The sequence below is a fragment of the Ammospiza nelsoni genome, chromosome 5 (assembly GCF_027579445.1).
Source record: "Ammospiza nelsoni isolate bAmmNel1 chromosome 5, bAmmNel1.pri, whole genome shotgun sequence".
NCBI lineage: Eukaryota > Metazoa > Chordata > Aves > Passeriformes > Passerellidae > Ammospiza > Ammospiza nelsoni.
The window spans coordinates 7,063,326-7,082,092 of NC_080637.1; the positions used below are offsets into that span (position 1 = coordinate 7,063,326).

At 42.7% G+C, this 18,767-nt stretch overlaps 1 protein-coding gene across 1 annotated transcript in view; it reads right to left on the reverse strand.

The window, feature by feature from the left end:
• FRMD4A (FERM domain containing 4A) overlaps positions 1-18,767 on the reverse strand; it is a 218,259-nt gene that overhangs the window by 49,078 nt on the left and 150,414 nt on the right. Inside the window, exons 8-11 of the mRNA XM_059472090.1 lie at positions 16,080-16,163; positions 9,410-9,475; positions 9,103-9,160; positions 7,152-7,238 (exon numbers count right to left, since the gene is read on the reverse strand). Coding sequence (XP_059328073.1) covers positions 7,152-7,238; positions 9,103-9,160; positions 9,410-9,475; positions 16,080-16,163 — 295 coding nt within the window. The remainder of the gene's footprint in view (positions 1-7,151; positions 7,239-9,102; positions 9,161-9,409; positions 9,476-16,079; positions 16,164-18,767) is intronic.

Here is an 18,767-nt window from a genome sequence, read left to right on the forward strand (position 1 = left end):
AGTAATGGGACCCCTGCCTGCCTTCATCTGATGGTAAAAGTGCCCAGCCTTTGGAACAGCCCTGGTGAGCTAAGAGACAGCATCTGAGCAGGGTGGGGTGTGGAGGAGCCTGCTACCACTTCAGAGCCAAGCATAAGGGCTCAAGGAGGTTTCAATCTCTCTCCAGATCTCCACCCTAACTCCAGGGCTCTGAGGTCCAATTTGTTTCACTTTGTGCTGTCGGAGCGATTTGTCTTTGCATCTTGTTGAAGTTCCTGCTGTGTGCTGCAGAATCATTTAAGACTTGGCTGCTGCTTTTACACAGAATCACTCTTGAAGACCCGAATACGACAAAGGGCTTAGAGAAGGGAGTTTTATTTTGATGGGACTACTCCTATATTTAATGGTAACCATGGGCTTGACTTGGCTAGATCATGGGATGGGACGTCATGCTCTAGCCTTTCTGAATTTAAATTCTCACAGAAAACCCTGGGAACTATATGTCTAATGGTATCACCACAGCACACTAAACCACCAGAACAGTGCTGGTTTCTTTATAAAGCAGCAGTGCCTAAGACTATGTATTAATGTTTGCAAGCATTGCAGTTGATAAAACTACTTATTTACCTACTTAATGGAAACTGAACATGACTATTGCATGATTCTAAAAAGTTCATTTACCTAGACAATCTCCTCACCTGTCTGAAATCAGCCCTGTTTGGGAGACACACTGAAGCAATTTTTAACCAACTTTTATGGGAGAAAAAAGTGGGGATGATGACCTTATATCCAACTGTTAATTCATCCTGGTTCAACCATGACAAATTCCATGCAGTTGAATTCCTTCCAACTTGTTCTGAGCTGTGAAGCTCTTGTCTTGCTCCACAGAGTTACTGTGTAGGTTAATGGCTGCTTCTTTCTCTGGCTGCAGTGATTTATGCAGCCTATATCCATATCCAGCTTCTACAGCTTTGCTGTAGGATACAGATTGTGGGTCAGATGGTGAATGGGATTGGGAACTGATCGAGGTTGAGAGTGACCATTTTTTATGGCTGGGTGATGCTAAACCAGTCAATCCCTTCTCTGGAGCAGTTTCCTTCCCAACTGCACATCTATACCAGGATGGCTGAGGAGGGGGCCCAGGGGAGGAAGCGAGCAGTGGGGGCAGGATTGTGATGGGGGAGGAGAGTGCTGAAGGCCACTGCAGCTGATACTGCTGCCAAAAGAAATGTTCACTGAATCACAGCCCAGTGGCATGTCCAGCCAAATCCTGTGGAAGTTCTCAGTGTCAGGGACATAATCCTGCTTTCCAGCCCAGTGTGCTTTGATGTCATTTATTCAGCTCCCAGTGTGTTTGGCAGCTCTTTGGCACAGTGGTAAGGCAGGGAGTAGTGGGTGCTGAAAGGGGAAGTGCCTGGTGCTGGATGGTAGAAACCCAAACTGAGAGCAGACAGCAGAAAAAAAGGTGCTGCTGAGAACATGGTCTCCTGTCTTATGGGGATGGAACAGGGCATTTCTGCAGGGAAAGGCTTTAAACTGTGCCTGCTTTTCAGTGTTTGCAGGTGTGGGTATTACGTTTTAAGGAAAGAAATTGGGTGAGCAACCTCTCTCTAGGAGAAGGAACAGCGTGGTAAGGAACCTTGCTTTGTATATGTCTCCCTCCTTCCATGCTCCACATTTCCAAATACTAAACCAAGACTGAATTACTGCACTATAAAATGAGTTGAACCCACTGTGACCTGAAGACTGGTTCAGTTTACAGCCAAGTCCATAACCCAAGAAGCACAAGGGATCAGCAAGGGGAAGAGAAATGAAAGCACAGAGCAGGAGTCAGCAGGTAGTCCTTCACAGCCTGCTAATCACAGTGAATAATTTATTACAGCAGTGCCACTGAGACTCCACGAGCTTTTAAACTAGTATTTCCTGGAAATGGTTTCTGCTCGTTTTTTATAATTTGTAAATTTGAAATCTGCTATCCCTGTCTGCAATGCAAAGGTGTTTGAAAAGATCCTAGGAAATGACAAGGAGCCCAATGAAACATGAGTCCAATACATTTTCTGACCTCACTTGATTCTGGATGCCTTAGAGAAAGTCCAGCCTGTTCTGAATACACCCTGTGGCTCAGCAGCATGCCAGTGAGAGGAGTGAGACACATGCTCCATACCTCTGACAACAGAAACCAGCTTGGTGTCAAATCAAACGCCCTCCTTGAACATGAGCATTTATAACCCCTCCCAAAATCCTCTCTGAAAATAACCAACCCAATGTTCAAACCCTGGATGGAAGGTCACACTTTTAGTGCTATCTTCAATCCTTCTGAGCTCTTTGTCTCTATGGTATCATGTGGCAAGGAGATGTGCAAGGGAATTGGGCTTCCTGTAACTAATTTGAATTTCATGTTTCTTTTGCCTTTTTGATTCTCCCTGTGTTCTGTGATCACTTAGGACAGAGAGCAATTTGTCAGCTTCCTCCTCCCCATCATTCACTACTTTCTGTACTTTTCACATCAATGCTTACTTTAGGTTTTTTTTAAGTTACTGGTCTGTCATTCCTTCACCACAGGAAGCACAAGTTTAACCACTCCATCAATGCAATTACTGACTTGACAATGCTGCATTATGCCCTAAAGCAGAGAGGATCTATTTGTTCTGCAATAAAGCAGCTCTTAATTAGGCTATTGCTCCTCCTGTGTAAATATCTCATTTTGCCTCTGGAATTGGGAAAGTTCACTTTATCTCTTGTTGTTTGGAAAAGGCCAAGTGGCATTGGACAGCAATCTTTCACTTTCTGGACACAATTAATGTGCTGATTACTTTGCTCATGCTTTTGACAAACTGGTGATTTTTCTCTGATCAGACCCTTAAAACTACTGAATTTACTTGTGCTCTGCGTTGCTTGGTAGGATGGGTCCAACTCACCTCTTGTGTTTGCATGTTTAAATGGGAAGTCAACCCAACTTTTGCTTTGGATTCATGACAACACTAAGAACTAAAAATCAAATTCTTTGTCATGAGAACACAAAGACTGTTGCATAGACCTTATGGAAAGTGACAGAGCATTCTCACAGCATGCTTCATTTAATCTCAGAGAAAGGGTAATGCCGAGAAGAAATGGCAGAAACTGGTAGCTGTCACAAGGAAATTTTTTGTCAAGTTACATGAATGGCTGAATTTTGTGATGCCTCACATTTGATCTTATTTCTACAAATCTTTATTCCGTTTGGGTTCTCTTCAGTAACCATATAATGTAAGCAGTGATAATGTTTATGACTCTGAGAAAAAAGGCTCACTTTAGGTTTCATTGCCACTAGCTTTCTATAGAAGAGAATAAGATAACACTATATAGACATATCTCTTACTAAGCAACTAAACATTACCAGACTCTCCTTTAAGGTAATTTTATTTTTGCTGATAAGTTAAACATTTTCTCTGTCTTTTTATCTTCCATATGGAAGTCCTTTGGCTGACTTTGTTAATCATTCACTCTTCAGTTTGGAGTTAATTGTTTACTAACTGTTAAGCTGTTTGCACTAAAAAATGCCTTTGGGCTCTTAAATCAGTGGGAATATCTCACTAGAACAACAGAGATATGCCTGGTGCTACTACTTGGGTGTGCAGCTCTCACAGCTCCAGGCTACACTGCTGCTCTTTGTGCAGTCTCTGGGGATGGAGTGCAGTCACATCCCTGTGTGCTGGTTAAAATGGACATGCAGCACTCACAGACAAATGCTCACACTGGGCTGCTGCAATGCCTTGGCTCTGAAATTCAAGCAAAAAACCCTCTAATGACCCTTCACTGAAAATAATGGGTTTGGTCTTTTCACAAGAAAGCATCTGTAGAAGCTAAGTTTAACATAGAGGGAAATGGATTCTGTCCACCCTGGAAGCTGTGAGCTGCTTCTACACAAATGACACTGGTTCTGCAAGCCCAACATCCAGAATACCTCAATATATGGTTGGCAGGACAGCAGCCATCTTTCCACACTTGATACTCCCTTCTTGTTCAGCTGGAGCGTTGGATTTTGTGTAGTATACTAAAATTTCTGCAATTATTTTGTACCCAGGAATGAACAGCCAGCAAATTATAACTCATAGGGATCAAATTTGCACTACAACAGGCAACATTCAAGAGGAAACCTTTGACAGGGTTTGCTGAGTCTGTGAGCTGGTCCTCAACAGACAGAGGAAAAAGGATGACCCTCAAAGTGATGGCTTTGGGTAGATTCAGGGCTTCCACAAAATTCATGTATAGGCAGGAAGGAACATAAAAATAGAAACACAGAGACACATTAGTCTCTGCAGTCTAGGTACAACTGCATTCCAGTTTAATAGGCCTGCATTCCCACCTGAACCACCCAGGACTAGGTGCCAGATCCCCATCTCAGCTGCATCCCCAGTAATGCTGGAGAACTTGAGTGAGAACAGCACAAGCAGGATGAGGTTCTGGCCCTGTATCAGCCTCAATTCCCCTCTCCAGTCTCATCCAACTTGCTGACAAACCTGGTTAGTTTTCTAGAGACACATGGCTGATTTACTCCAGCAATTTAATGAAATCATGGTTTTGAGTGACTGCTAATGGGATTGCCTGAGATAGGTTCAGCTGCTTAGTGTGTGTTACAGTTTTACTCACAAGCACAAGAAACATGGAACTCTATCTAGGATGACATGTAGGAAAACATTACAATCTCCCTCATAAGACAAGCAAGGTTTTTATATGCACTTAATATAAATGTCTTGATTTTAGCTGGTTTCTTGCTAAAATTTTCTGTTTTTTCCAGGGAGACTTATTTTTCCATTGTAAGTTTTCAATTTGTTTCTGGCATCGGCAGTGTGCAGGAACAAAATATTAAAGATCAGAAAAGCCATAATCTCTTTCCCCCTCCCCCACTAATTTTACCTTGCAGAAAGTTCAGTAAAGTTTACCCCTCCCATCTGCACAGCAAAGACTTGAACCAGCACATGCTGGTGCAGTGAAATGAATCAGATACTGTGGCAGGCTGCTCCCAGATACCAGGGTTATCAAGTGCAATTTTACAATCTAATTAGCAAGAGGATTAAACACTACACCTCACTGAGCATTTGATCTGCTCTTGCCAGAGGGGTTTTACCACCTGTGTAGGGTAAGAAGTCTTTTTACTTGCTCCACAGAAGGTAAAATCACTCCATGGAGAAATAATGAAGCCTCAGCTACTCTGTCCAAGTCCCATCCCTGATTTAGGCTGTTCATTTTGGAATAGCTCTGCCAACAGATGGGCTTTGCAAGCATCATGTAGCAGAGAAATGCTCATCTAGGCTGTCTTTTCACTGCTGTGGTCTCTGGACTGTGGCAATGGACAGATCCAAGCCTGGAAATTCCTGCTTTCCCTTCCCACCCAACCTTTCCTCATAGATAAATGACCACTTCTGCCACAGTTCTGAGTAGTTTATACACAAGGCAGCACCATTGTTTTGGGTCTGATGGATTTCATACAGGATTTGCTGAGACCAAAGAAACTAATTCCCAAAAAAGAGAAAACCAGCAGCCTATTTTTTTAGAGTTACACTTGGAGAAGCAGGATCAGAGGTGCCTAAAGCCCCTGCTTTGTGGTGCAGTGTGAGTGCTAGAGGTAGCCTAGTGGGGACACAGAGAGGCTGGTGAAGATTTAATCAAGCTCCAAAACCCATGCTACAGAGTAGATCACCCTGAAGAGCTGAGAAGAGAAAGTAGAAAAGCTGAGAAAGGAGGCTTGACCCTTCTGGTGGAAATGTGTTTCCTCTCATGCAGTCAGAGCACCTGATCTCTCCTCTCCTTCTACTGATGCTCTGCACCAACCCTTTCATCCCAAGAGAGATGACAGTAATTGCTATAACATGTGAAAGGCTGAGCCCTGTCATGGCAGGGCACTAATTTCTTCCAAAGAAATGTCTGTATTCCTAAGACTTTTGAAGGCATCTTTTAAGTACATGTCTTCCCTGGGGGGTTGGCACTACTGGAGATATGTGGGTGCAAACACCCAGCCTAGGCATGTTCTAAACTACCATGTGTGAGGATGGCTTGCCCTGCAGGTAATGATTGATCCCAAAGACATGTGTCTTTTAGTCTTTGTGAAGACCTCCTTACTCCTTGTCCTTCCTTTTCATGAATAAAAGCCCCATTAATAGCCTTCACTGAATAAAAGGCTAATTGATGCACCTATTGTCTCTTGCTGTCTCCTTAGCAGCTCAGTTTTCTACCAAAACCTCAGTTCTAGTTCATTTTAATAGAAGATGCTGTCTGTGAGCACCAGGCAGTGTCCAACTTGAATGTGACCAGAGGAGGGGAAAGAAGAATTGGTACAGAAACAATACAAAGACAAATACAGAACTAAATTCCCTGTGGAAGCTTTTGCATCCACAGAAGAGCTGCCTGGTTGCTCCAAATCATCCAGTTCTGCAGCCTGCAAGCCAGCCTAAGCCTTGCCTCCTGATGTCTCCACAGGTCTGCAGTGCAACAAACAGTGTTGCCAACAGGCTCTACATTCCCACCTGCAGGGCTTGTGCTCAGGGATGAGGTTTTTTATACTAGATGGCATTTTATTTGGGAAAATCAGAACACACAGGTCCCCCTCATAGGCTGAGGTCAAGAATCAAAACTTCCCATGCCTTTTTTAAATGTATATGTTGAAAGTCAGCTTTCCCTGCTACCTTGACATTAACTCTTCAGTTAGGAAAACTGTTGCTTATCAAATGTACTGCTGGTCCTGAGAAAATCATGCAATTTTCTTTTTGTAATAAATGGAAGCAGTTTTCCTGTCTCTTCATCCCTTTCTCTCTCAGATCATTTATGGCTTGACAAAACAGCATCAAGGGTTGGCTCAGCAGCCCCAGTCCACCATTGTCAGTGAATGGAAGGCCTCCAGCACCTGAGAGGATCAGCCCTTGAGTTACCATCTGTGTCTTATGAAACACACAAAAAAGAAACATAAATTGCAAGATTAAGTGACACTTATTTCCTCCAAAGCCCACAACTTTTAATAAATTATGAGCTACTTTTGTCCATTAATTCTTTGCAGACACTGAGACAAGTTTGGGAGAAAACAAACATCCTTCAAAATTCACATGAATCAATGCCAGCATTTGGTGTACATCACACCCTTGACTCAAGCTATGACATGTGTGGCAAGCCCAGACCTTGGTAGAAAAGTAAACACTTACCTTTCTTGGTTTCACTTTATCATGGTAGTCATATTGAAAAATCCCCTTGTAGCTAAGTCCTAACCACCATGGAATTCCCTGCTTGTCCTGAAAGAGAAAACAGAGGGAATTATACTGAATATTGAATATGATGGGGAAATGCTGGAGATTTCCTGTGTTGTTGCTCAAGACGAAGATTTGTTTCTAAGTAATATCTTTGAATGGGTGTTGTTAAATTTCCCCCTGTTGAGTTCCTGCAAGTCACAGAGCTCCACAGTGTTTAGAAGAGATCTGTTTCACTTCTGGCCATGACAGATAAAACAATTTAAAATACATCACATGTGATCAAGTTACTCAAAATGCTGTCAGGGGTGCTGAGGAGGTTTGACACGGGTCCCTTGTGCAGTGGTGCATCCTCTTTCTTGTCCCTGTAAATTATTCAGTCTGAACACTCAGAGACTGGAGAGGAAGGAAAGCAAGTCACCCAGCTGACTTGAATTATGTGGAGGGATTTTAGCATTAGTCTTGAAAATGCAGCAGTAATGGGATCTGAGAGCTACCAAGTGATAAGGTCTGACAGGCTCAGACCCAACTGCTTTGTGTCTGAGTGTGCAATAAAATGTCCTTATGGAGTAATGGCTGATATCTGATCCCAGTCTCTGCAATTTACTGAGCTGAAGTCCTCAATGAAATTACATCTGTTCTGTTAATGTGATAGAGAATGGCAGGGTAAAACACAGCAAAACCAAACCCCCACATCAGGCAGAAGCAAACCCTATTATGTGCAATATTTGCTGCCTCATTGGTGCTCACTGCTGCTTATTGACCATGGGGAGCTCACTGGAATAGTTCTCAAGTCTTTGCAGTATTGAACATCCAGTCCAATCCACTAGATTTTCTTGATCTAGAATTGTCTAGGAGATCTGGATGAAAAGGGTGCTGGAGAGATGCAAAGGATGCTCCTGTCCTCTGAGAAAAGATGAGGCTAATGCTTTTTGCAAAATAATAATAGCTTTATTATTACATCTTATTAGCAGGAATAGACTAGAAACATATCTCCTGAGACAGGTACAGTCATATATTTGTGTTTTCATAGTACCCCATGTGTACAAGACATTACAGATGTATGAAAAACCATATGATCTGTGCACAGAGATAATGATGAAACACATCAAAACTTCAGGGTGATAAATGAGGGAATATGCTCTGGGGAATGTGGCTCTAGCTTTCTTTCTATGTTTATTGATTTCTCTACTTAAAAAACCCCAAACCTATGAAGCTGGTCAGGAAGTAATAATAATAATAACAATAATAATAATAATAATAATAATAATAATAATAATAATAATAATAATAATAATAATAATATGAGGCTGGAAAAATTTCGTGATAAATCATTAGACAAAAGAAATGAGGAACTGCATGAATAACTGCATGAAGTCCACACAGAAGTGGAGAGCTGTTTGGGGATGAGAATGTGCTGCCTATCTCTGGAGTACAAGACTGTTCTGGCATTAAAAAGATGTATAATCTCTGTATCCATCTACATATCTCATGTCAGGGAGCTACAGTATGCAGGTCATGTCTGGCCCTAAACAGGTGTTCATGGATCTGCCATCTGGGAAAGATCTGACCTCTTGGAGCTACAAAAATGACTGTCTGCCAGAGATATGTCTGGCTTGTCCCTTTGGTGATGGTGGTTCACTGGCATTGCCATGCTGCTGACTGAGCTGAACACTCCAGCACAATAGGACTGCAGGAGTTTTATCTCCAAGAACAGGATTTTCCTCTTTGGAACTGTATTTACTAAACATGCACACACAGCTGAAATAAGTTTATCCTACCTCAGGAAGTGAAACAAGACTTTAGTAGCAGTGTATTGTATTCTGAGAGCAGGATGGCTGTTTGTACCTCTTTCCCTCCCTCTCCAACAAGAGTTTAATTCAGGGAAGGACCTTCTTGTAGCACGTACCTTTACTGCGTAATAATGCACTCCGTACGTTGGGAGGGACTCTACAATGCTCATGTAGCTGCAAAACAACACAGAAGAGAATAACACATCTGAGAAGCTGAGAGGATGATCTGAAAAAAAGCTTTGATAAGTAAATAATTATGCCAAGATATACTTTAAAATGAAGCATTGCATGAGATGGGAAGCATAGCTACATATTGTATTTACAGTTCTGTAAATAATACTTCATAATGAAGTATATTTTATTATGAAGAAATACTTCATAATAAAACAAAGGTCACAAAGAAATCGTTCTTGTTTCACTTACTTCACAATTGCTTGACCTCTTGTCTGACCATTTAGTTTCTTGTAATGTTCAATGACTCGATCCTCACTGGAAAGGAAAAAAAATTGGATGTTTTATATAATGGCATTATCATGACTAAAAATCTTGCCAAAAGCTGAAGAGATACTTCTGTTAACACAGCTACTGACTGATGGAATCAAAAGATGCCAAGCAAAACCATTAGATGGGGGGATTTGGTGCAGAGTAGGGTAAACAAAGGGGGAGTCACAGACTGAGAATAAAAATGGTTTTCTAAGAGTTGGTTGTCTGGAAGAACCCTTTTTCCTCACAAACATGATACCCACTTGTGCAGACTTTTTCCTTTCTGCATTCCTTTCCTTCCTCACAAATGATACCCACAATACTACACTGAGGGCAAACAGATTTGTGTTGGAGCTGCTCAAGATCGGCTTTGTCCTAACTGCTGTAACTTCTTTTCAAGCCCATCATGTCCCCTAAAAGATGGGCAGAACTGTCAGAAATTGGTGGCAGTCATAGCCTAAGACTGACAGGTTCCTTCTCACTGCAGGTACACCATTGGAAGTACTCTGGAGCAATCTCTCTCAGCAGGAATTCCTAGTGTACACAGAGGCAATAATAGCAGCAGTGACAAGGGATATTTCCAGGGCACTCAAACTTGAGTTTCTTTACTCCTAAAGTATTCATGTGCCTTTGCTTACTTTATAGAGTTATACTAACTTTCATTCCCCCAACAACTCCTGGCCAAACATTGGGAGCTGGCATGAGCTGGGGCCCATTTCCAACAGCTCCTTGGAGACTAGATCCAGATCATTTTATGTTTTAGGCAGACATGAACTATGTCATCCTGTGTTCCAAGGTGAACCATGGAGGCTGTTCCACACCAGTGGGCTTCTGTGTCAGACAACAATTCTGAGTGTGTGCCATAAGCAGTAGAGATGGAGAATCCAGGAGAGATCAGCATGACCCAAATAAGAGATGGGGAGACACATGTAAGTTCACTTTTAAAGAATTTCACTCATTCTTCTCCAGTGAATGGGCAGCAGAGCTATTTGGTGCATACAATCAGCTGTGCTAGCAGGGTCACAGCATGGCAAAGGGTAAGCCAAGGTCCCAGTGTAATGCACACAGGACCTGCTCTGCTGCACTAGCATGACAGAACACTGAAGTCCTCAGGTTTAAAACCAATTTCTTGCTCTTTATTTTGTATTTTATTTTTGATTCCCAAGGACAGGGAATCTGTTGAGTCCCCTGGAGATTCTGTACAGAACTTGCCAGACCAAGAGGAGGGGAACCTAAACTAGCTTCATGCCACCTTAGTGCCCTACCCACCTGGCCCTGCATGAGCTTCCATCCGTGTCTGTGTCTATCCCATGCCACCATGCTGCAGGTGGTTTAGGGCAATGTGAACTGGCATTCCTCCTTCCCTGCATTTCCTGGATCCAGCAGGATCCCCTAATGGAGCCTTTCAGCTGCCCACCATGTGGTAATCCTTCCCCAGGCAGAACTGAAGCCAGCTGTATTGCTGGGCAGTGTGAAGGAGCACAGCAGGGTGGGATGATGGGAGATGACCTCACCACGGCTGCTCAGAGATATCCATAGGGGCTTTTGTGGAGGACTGCAAAGCATTTCCCCAGCCCAGCTTAACATGACTGCATCTTCTTCTCATTGCTGCCTTCCCCATTTGCACCCCTGTGCCAGAAAGGACAGAATCTCTTTTAGAGAGAGAGCCAGAATCTCCAAAGCCACAACAGCTTTTAGAAAGAAGAGCTACAGGGAAGCTGAGGATTGTGCAGCCCTAATAATGAAGAGAGAAAGGAAAACCAGAAACATCAGTGAAGCAGCAAAGTGCTATTCAGAGACAGTGTCAGATTGTCAGCAGGGCCAGCTTTTCCCTCACAAGCCTGTGGTTTATCTGAGAGGTTATTTAACTGCTTTCCTTACTCACTCACCAAGTGGCTTCCCCATTCACCCTACAAAAATAAAAGAGCCCTTTTCAGAGCTGTCCCATCAGCAGGCCACAGCAGGAACAGGGTGCTGACTGAGCCAGTGACACATTACATGGTTAAAGGAATGGTCCAGCTCTCCCATCAAATCCCTCAGAATCATTTTAATGCTTAGAAAATGATCTCTAAATTCTATAGCTATGAAACATATTCAGCACACTGATCCAAGCAAGTACCACAGATGTTATGGGTGTGCACATGAAGGCAGAGCCTGGGTTTCCTGCCATGATTATCATAAACAGGATTACTTTTGGAGCAATAACTGAATTACATGAGTGTTCAGTACTGGAAGATCTCCAAAAAACATCATTCTTAATAAAAAAGATAGACAGAGAGGGCTTACAGCCCTTTGAAATTACCTCTTAAAACCATGATTACATGTGGATGCAATTCCTCTGTCTCAGACAGGAACAAACCAGGAGTGACTTCTCAGAAAATAATGGAGTTTCTCCGCTGGAAAACACTCCTAGTTTTATTTTCCACTCTGCAGTTTATTGCACAGATCAAGCTCACATATTGCTGCCATTCAAGGAAAGGGTAGATGTACCTGGACATGCTGATTACTTAATGTGATTCCTGATGTGCTCTGCTTTCTTACAAATTCTTATTATAAAACAATTGATACGTTCCTAGGCCATACTCCTTGGGTAGGGAAGGCAATTGATGGCTCATTTCCTTCAAAAGGACAGATCAGATGTCAGGGAGCCTTCCTGAACAGCAGGACAAAGAGCTATGTTTTTAACCCATGCTAGAAATATGGGATAGTCCAGGCTCTCTCCAGTTCTTCTAAGCAAATGCAGGCAATGCTATACCCCCACTGTTCTGTCAGGGTACTGATGATGTTTCTTAGTAAAATGTTTTGTGGTCTACAGATGTTAAGTGCCAGGCAAGTATCACCTTTGTTTCTTCTTTCCTTTGAACAAAAAATATAAAGCCTAAAATATCAATCAAGCCATGTTTAAGAGTGGGATCTGTGGCCTTTCACCTTCCTGCAGCACTGGCCTTGTCACTGGGGAAAGAAACATGGACTCCAGAGTAGAATTCATCCAATCTGTTTTGGACAGATTCCTTGGGAGGAGGTTATGCTGCTTCTCTCTGCAAAGGGAGCTGAGGACACCTAGCTCAGATAGCAATGTCCACACTGGAAAAACATTCACAGTTACAATAAACTGTGTGACAGTCCCTCCTCTAACAATTCCCTGAACTTCCTTTTCCTTCCACTGCCCTGTGCAAGAAGGATCATCCAGCACAGAGGTTCCTTTCTGCCTCCAGCTCTGGGTTGGGGGGTTAAGCCCAACACATGCCAGGGAAAACAAGCAAAATCATTCAGGGGTCAGAAGGAGCATTAGCAGAGTCTGTAAACATGCTCCCCTATAATTTCAGCTGTTCATCTCCAGGCAGCTGCCATGCTGCTACTGACAGCTGGGAGAGTGCTGGGACACTGCTGGGACCACCAGCTGACATCTCCTCTCCCCCCTGCTATGCCTTGTTGCTGTGCTGGTGACACAGAAACTCATTCACAGTGCAGGGCTGGCAGAGGATGCTTAACTAATGTGGAGACAGAGACACAGAGGCTGCCGAAGCACTGCTGTCTGTTTGCCAGCTCATAAAACATTCCCCCCAAAGCTGCAGAAATTAATACATGGATAATATTCTGCAGCAGACAACTCTGATAAAGATCTTTAGAAGTAACAAGAAATCCCTCCTGTCCCAGCAGCTTATAGAACTGGACAGCAGACAACGTGCAAGCAAAGGCAGGCCTTGAGTTTCTCATCATCAGATCCAGATTTTCAAAGTGAGTTGCTCCCTCCCTCTCTTCCCAGCACACTGAGCTGTTTTAAACAGCTGTCCATTCACTGCTGTTCCTTAGTGTTATTCTGTTTCTAACCTGACTTTTCCATTTTGAATACATTATTGAACAAATAATGTCTTTATTTGTAGTCCTATGCTGTCCCTCTGAAGCCACCAGCACCTCTTAGGCCAAGGGACCAAGAGTTGGACCAGGGCCTCAGGTCTGTGTTGAACCAGAGAAAATGACTAAATAGTGATTTTCAGCTGATGTTTTCAGAGGTGGGTATTCTGGCAACACTGATGCTAAAACAAGCTCACATTCAAAGACTGTGGGAACCTGTGAGAAGTCTATCTTCCCCCTGGTCTGTTGAAAATCCCAATCTAGCATTCACTTTTGTGTTGTTGCACCTCATATCAGCCTTATTACTGACAACTGAGTACTGGGCTGGCTTGTTAGGGGGGATCTGAAATGAGGTAAAATGCAATGACACGTGTCTGGAAAGGAGCACTGTGAGTTAACACATTTCTAAAGGTTCTCTCCAGTCTCTGTGATTGGTTTTGTGTTTCCATACATGGCCAAGAGAAATCAAAACTCAGGGCCCCAACTCCTGGACTATGTGGGAGGACCAGAAGATCAGTTTTCATTTAAAAGAAAAAGAAACAAACCCACCAAAAAGCCCCTTCTTTCTTCACCAGTAATCAGAGATACCAAAAGATGCTTGAGAACAAGATGAGCAACTGATTATTCTGAACCTGGAGAGAGCTGCAAGAGATTACAGTGAAGGGAAAGGCTTCAAGAGTATGGAACCAGGAGACTCCATGAAGCTGGAATCAGAGGCACAAACTGTGCTAATCTAAGAATCCAGGACTCATCCCACAGGTGTTGCTACATTTGGTAGGTGCAATAGCTGATGCTTTTTAAGGGCGTGTGATGGAAATGTATTATTTTATGAAGATCTTTTACAGCATCTTGCCAAAGGTATCACAGTATTTACTTGATTATCTAATTTATTATCTCTTAATCAACTTCATCTGATAAAAATACAGTACAAGTTCTTTTGTTTGTCTGTTTTAAACTAATTAGAGCCATTACTCATCCCATCTTTAATGTTTGAAAAGTTTCTTTCCACAGCTGGATATTCACTTGTGACTGCTTGCACTCACGCTGAAGAACTGCAGAATAAAACTGATTGCTCACAGAAAAGGTTTGGATAAAATCTGCATCTGGTACATAATCTGCATATGATGTGAAGAAGTGTCAGAGAACACAGTTTTAAAAATCTGCTCCCTTAGACCACTGAAGTTTGATCTGTAATTTTGAGGCTTTTTGTCTAATTCACCAACAGACGCTTCCTGAGAGCATTAAATGTTTCAGAGGGTGTTTAGAAAAAAGCCGTCATTAAAAAATAATGAACTACTAATGTTAAAGAGGCCTTTTAGACCTGCTTACTGACATGAAATCACAAGGGAGTCACAGGACTGTAGCCTCTGATTTTATTACTCCATTGGCAACACCACCTTCCCAACCTGTGACCTGTTCTCAGTCACATGAGACCCCCAACAAAATTAAGTACAGCTGCAAGTGCTGTACCTTGTGTATAAATGCAAATACTCATATTCTGAGCACGAGGATTTTACATGGCTCCTCTCACTATGTGGCACCTAATTAAGACCTTAGGCCATGTTGTTGCTGAAGGGTCAGATTTGCCTTTCCTGCCAGTGCCTACTTGTTCCCACTCCTCCTCTTGAGATGGCTTTCAGCTTGAGCTCCCAGTCTGTCAGTCAGCTAGGCCACCTGGAAATGTACTGCTTTTGAGTGTATGAAGTAGTTTTTGGAAAAAGAGATGCTCCTAAGAGGAAGACCATTCTTCTTCAATGAGATGGCAGCCTACATTTATCATTTTTCATGAAGATTTGATTTGGTTCTTAGATAGAAATATCAGGAGATTGTGATGATCCACAGTTATTGTGTCAGTGATCCTAATATCTGCTGGGGACTCTGAATGTCTCCTTATATTCTCAGAAAGGGATTAGGAGACCTCACGATGAGCTTGCCTATGACTTGACATTAGGTACAGTTAATTCCACCATTGTAGCCATGCCAGGGGAAGAGGATGACCTTTTTGGCAAAGAGAAGGACTGACATCATAGCCTACAAACTGATTTGTTTTCCCCTGCCATCCTCAAGATTACCAAAATACAGAAATGAAAAGAGTAGCAGATAAAGAAGCTCAATCCAACCCCCAGGCTTGCAGCCTAATGCTTTAAAGGCAAACATGAAAGAGCAACAAGCAGAAAATGGAGTGAAAGGATCTCCCCTTTAATGATTAGTCTTTCCTCAAATTCTTTCCTATTTGCACAGATAAAAGGGATATGCAGGGTGGCACAAAGAATTTATGTGTGTGGCATGCAAAATCTAAATGTGACCCTGCTCCTACCTTCAGCTCATTTTTCAGTGCAATAAAGACAGAGCAAACAAGCATCCACCTCCAAACACTGAGTTCATATAAAATGAATTCAGCTATGCCATACAGAGAGGATTTACAAGATGAAACTGAATCATTCAACACAGGGCAGTGCAAAACATTGACATTTCCAACTGGGAAAACTCTTTCACAAATGCAAAGTGCTGTGAAAGTAAATGGTACATTAGGCCTCCAGATTTCATCTGGACATTTGCACACTTACAGTGGAGTTTTGGCCAGGCATTTGGCAGATGGGGAAACTGAGGCCCAGGATGGTAGCTCTACTTGTGTTAAGCCATGCAATGAGTCAGTGACAGACCCAGAGGCAGGGGGCAGGAATTTCTGCTTCCCATTCCACTGTCGGACCCCACTGCCAGAGCCAGGTCCTGCACAAGGACAGTGACACATTACCAGTAAGCGAGGGAAGGATGCTCCTTCAGCGCTGGTGTTGGAAGGGCTGGCAGCTTCTTTAATTCATTCCTTACAACTTCATTGCTGAAAGAGAGTTCAAAAGGAGGATCAGGCTACAAGAAAACAACCACAATATTTGATATGACTTGACCTAGCTGGCAGGCTGCTATGGCTCTACATCTGTTCCTTCTTAATAAAAGGCACTGGGGTTTCCTTTTTCTCCTCTCTTTATTTATTTTATGGCAGCCCAGTTAACTTTTCCCTCTATTATCAAAATTGGAGAGAAGCTCTCCCAGATGGTTATGTTGAACCACTTCCTACCAGTGACTGGACACAAAAGCCACAATGTCACATGTCACTGAGCAGGGTGTCACAGACATGTTCATACAGGGAAAAAAATATAAGAGGGAGACAAAGTGATGCTTTCAGCTGCAATTACAGATTTTTATTTAATGCCTTACAAATTGCTGCAAAAAGTAATAATTTGCTTTCTTCACATCACAGGTTGTTCTTAACCAGTTCCCCAGTGACCTGTCCTTTGCATAACATATTCACTGATAAGACTCCACTTTGAATTTGGGTCCTGCTACACAAAACCTTCCTACACAACCACCTCACTAACATCCTTCTCCCTGCAACCTCCAGTGGCCACAATGGCCAGCTGGAACAGCAACTCTGTGCAGCAGAGAGCGGGGAGAGCTCATCAAATAGGAGGCAGATTCTCACAGATGAAACCGTGGGATTTTCTCCTACAAACCCCAAATGCCTCCCTTCCCACTTTTAAACACACATGGAATTGTGTGCACATAGAAAAAAAAAAAGCCTCAAAGGCTTGGGAAGGAAGGCAGTGCTGCTATTAATTTTTAAAATTGTAGAAATACACAGCCAAGAGGGCCAGACAGGACACGGAGGAGTGCCAAAGAATTCATGTTTATTGGCTTACTTTGTTCCAGCAACTTTTTCTGCCTTCTTATACCCTTCCCTTTATCCTACCCAAACTTGTGGCTGTCCTGGAGCTGCAGAGAGAGATATCTCTTCCAGAACTTCAGATTCCCCAGCCCACTGGCTTCTCCCATGAGGCTGGCAGACAGGCAACAAGTAATTTTGACCTCTCTGGCTGCAGACCAGAGATCCTGACATCTGCTAAAGACTTGAGGAGCTCGTGGACATCCCAGATCACCCTGGGTTTCATCCTTGCCTCTGGGACAGTCTGTATGTTGACTTGGAGAGAAGTGACACTGCTTCAGTTGTAAAAATCTTGCCTCAGCATTTCTCCATTTGCACATCCCGGGAGCAGACTCTGCCTGAGACCTTGGTGGGTTTGTCTTAATTGGAGTCTGCAGGTTAATTGCTAGGTTGGGCCATAGGGTAAACCACTGACATAAATCCTGGAGCAGGCATTTTGGGCATGTCTACAGACATTTGTTATTTATTATTATGGTAATTCCTTGACAATCAATTAAGTAGTTTCAAAACAGAACCAAACTTCTAGTGAGGACAAATCTGTGAGAGATGGCCAAGTCTCAATGAGGCTCAAATTTTGCAGAGTGAAGATGTGCTGAATAGCACACAAGAACTGAGGCAACTGCTGCCATGCTAAGCACATGGAAAACCACTCTGTAACACCTCCTATGCCAAACCAAAAGGCTCTTGACAAACAGTGTTTGAACACCCACTCCTGCCCAAATCCCATGGTCACTTGGCCATCAGAGAGCTCTTCTCTTCTAAGTGCAAATGCTCAAAACCTATTCAGATTTATTCTTCCATGGCAGGTAAATATCTGCACAAGTCTGAACATGAAGCTGCTCTGCACTGTGTTATCTGCTGATCTGGAAACTCTGTTTTGTGACTGACAGCCTAGAAAACAAGTTGCTGCTTTTTAGAGTTTATTGCCAAGAGATGTCTCCTCCACAGCATGTGCATACTCAGCTCTTACTGAGGTTTTTGACATTTTGAAAGAAACTGGGAAAAAAGAATAGAACTTGGGACAATCAGAGTACAAGCAGAAGTAACTGCCCTCAAATTAAGATTTTTTTGAGGCTGGCTGCTCAGAGAAGGAAGTTGAGAGATTTCCAAAACTTTTCTGGGAAAGCACAGAGTGAGTTCCAAACAGGGACTTTCTGAGCCCAGAAATCTATCAAATAGGGCAAGATTAGTGGTGACTAACGATCCCTGAGAGTCTGGGAAAAACTCTGAGTCAGTAATGGCTCCTATAAAACAAAGGGCTAACATCAGTCAGCTCTGTTTTTTCTGTCAGTGAGGCGCAAAGTTTGCCTGTGCTGTGACAAGGTCTTTTAAGAATCAGAGAAAAAGACATTCTTAGTGATGTTGGGCAGGATTAACATTTCTGCTCAGCACCTAGAAAATATTGTAAGGATAGTGCCTCAGCCTCAAAGCACCTCAAAAGTCAGGTAATCACTTCCAGGAACAAAAAGGTATTTCATTCTGTGGTCCATGCATTCACAAAGCCTTCTGGCAAGACTCATCTCAAGACAAATTAATGTAGACTCCCAAAAAGATGTCAAATCAATAAAAGTAAAAAAAATAATTACTCAGGTTTCATTTGAACTAATGGTCATGAGGTCTCTTTCCTCTCTGCTCCTTTTAAAACACTGAACCCCTCAATTTTTAAAATGTTTCCAGCAGGATCTCAAGTAGTTTTTTACTTACTGCCTTTCATGCTTTTTC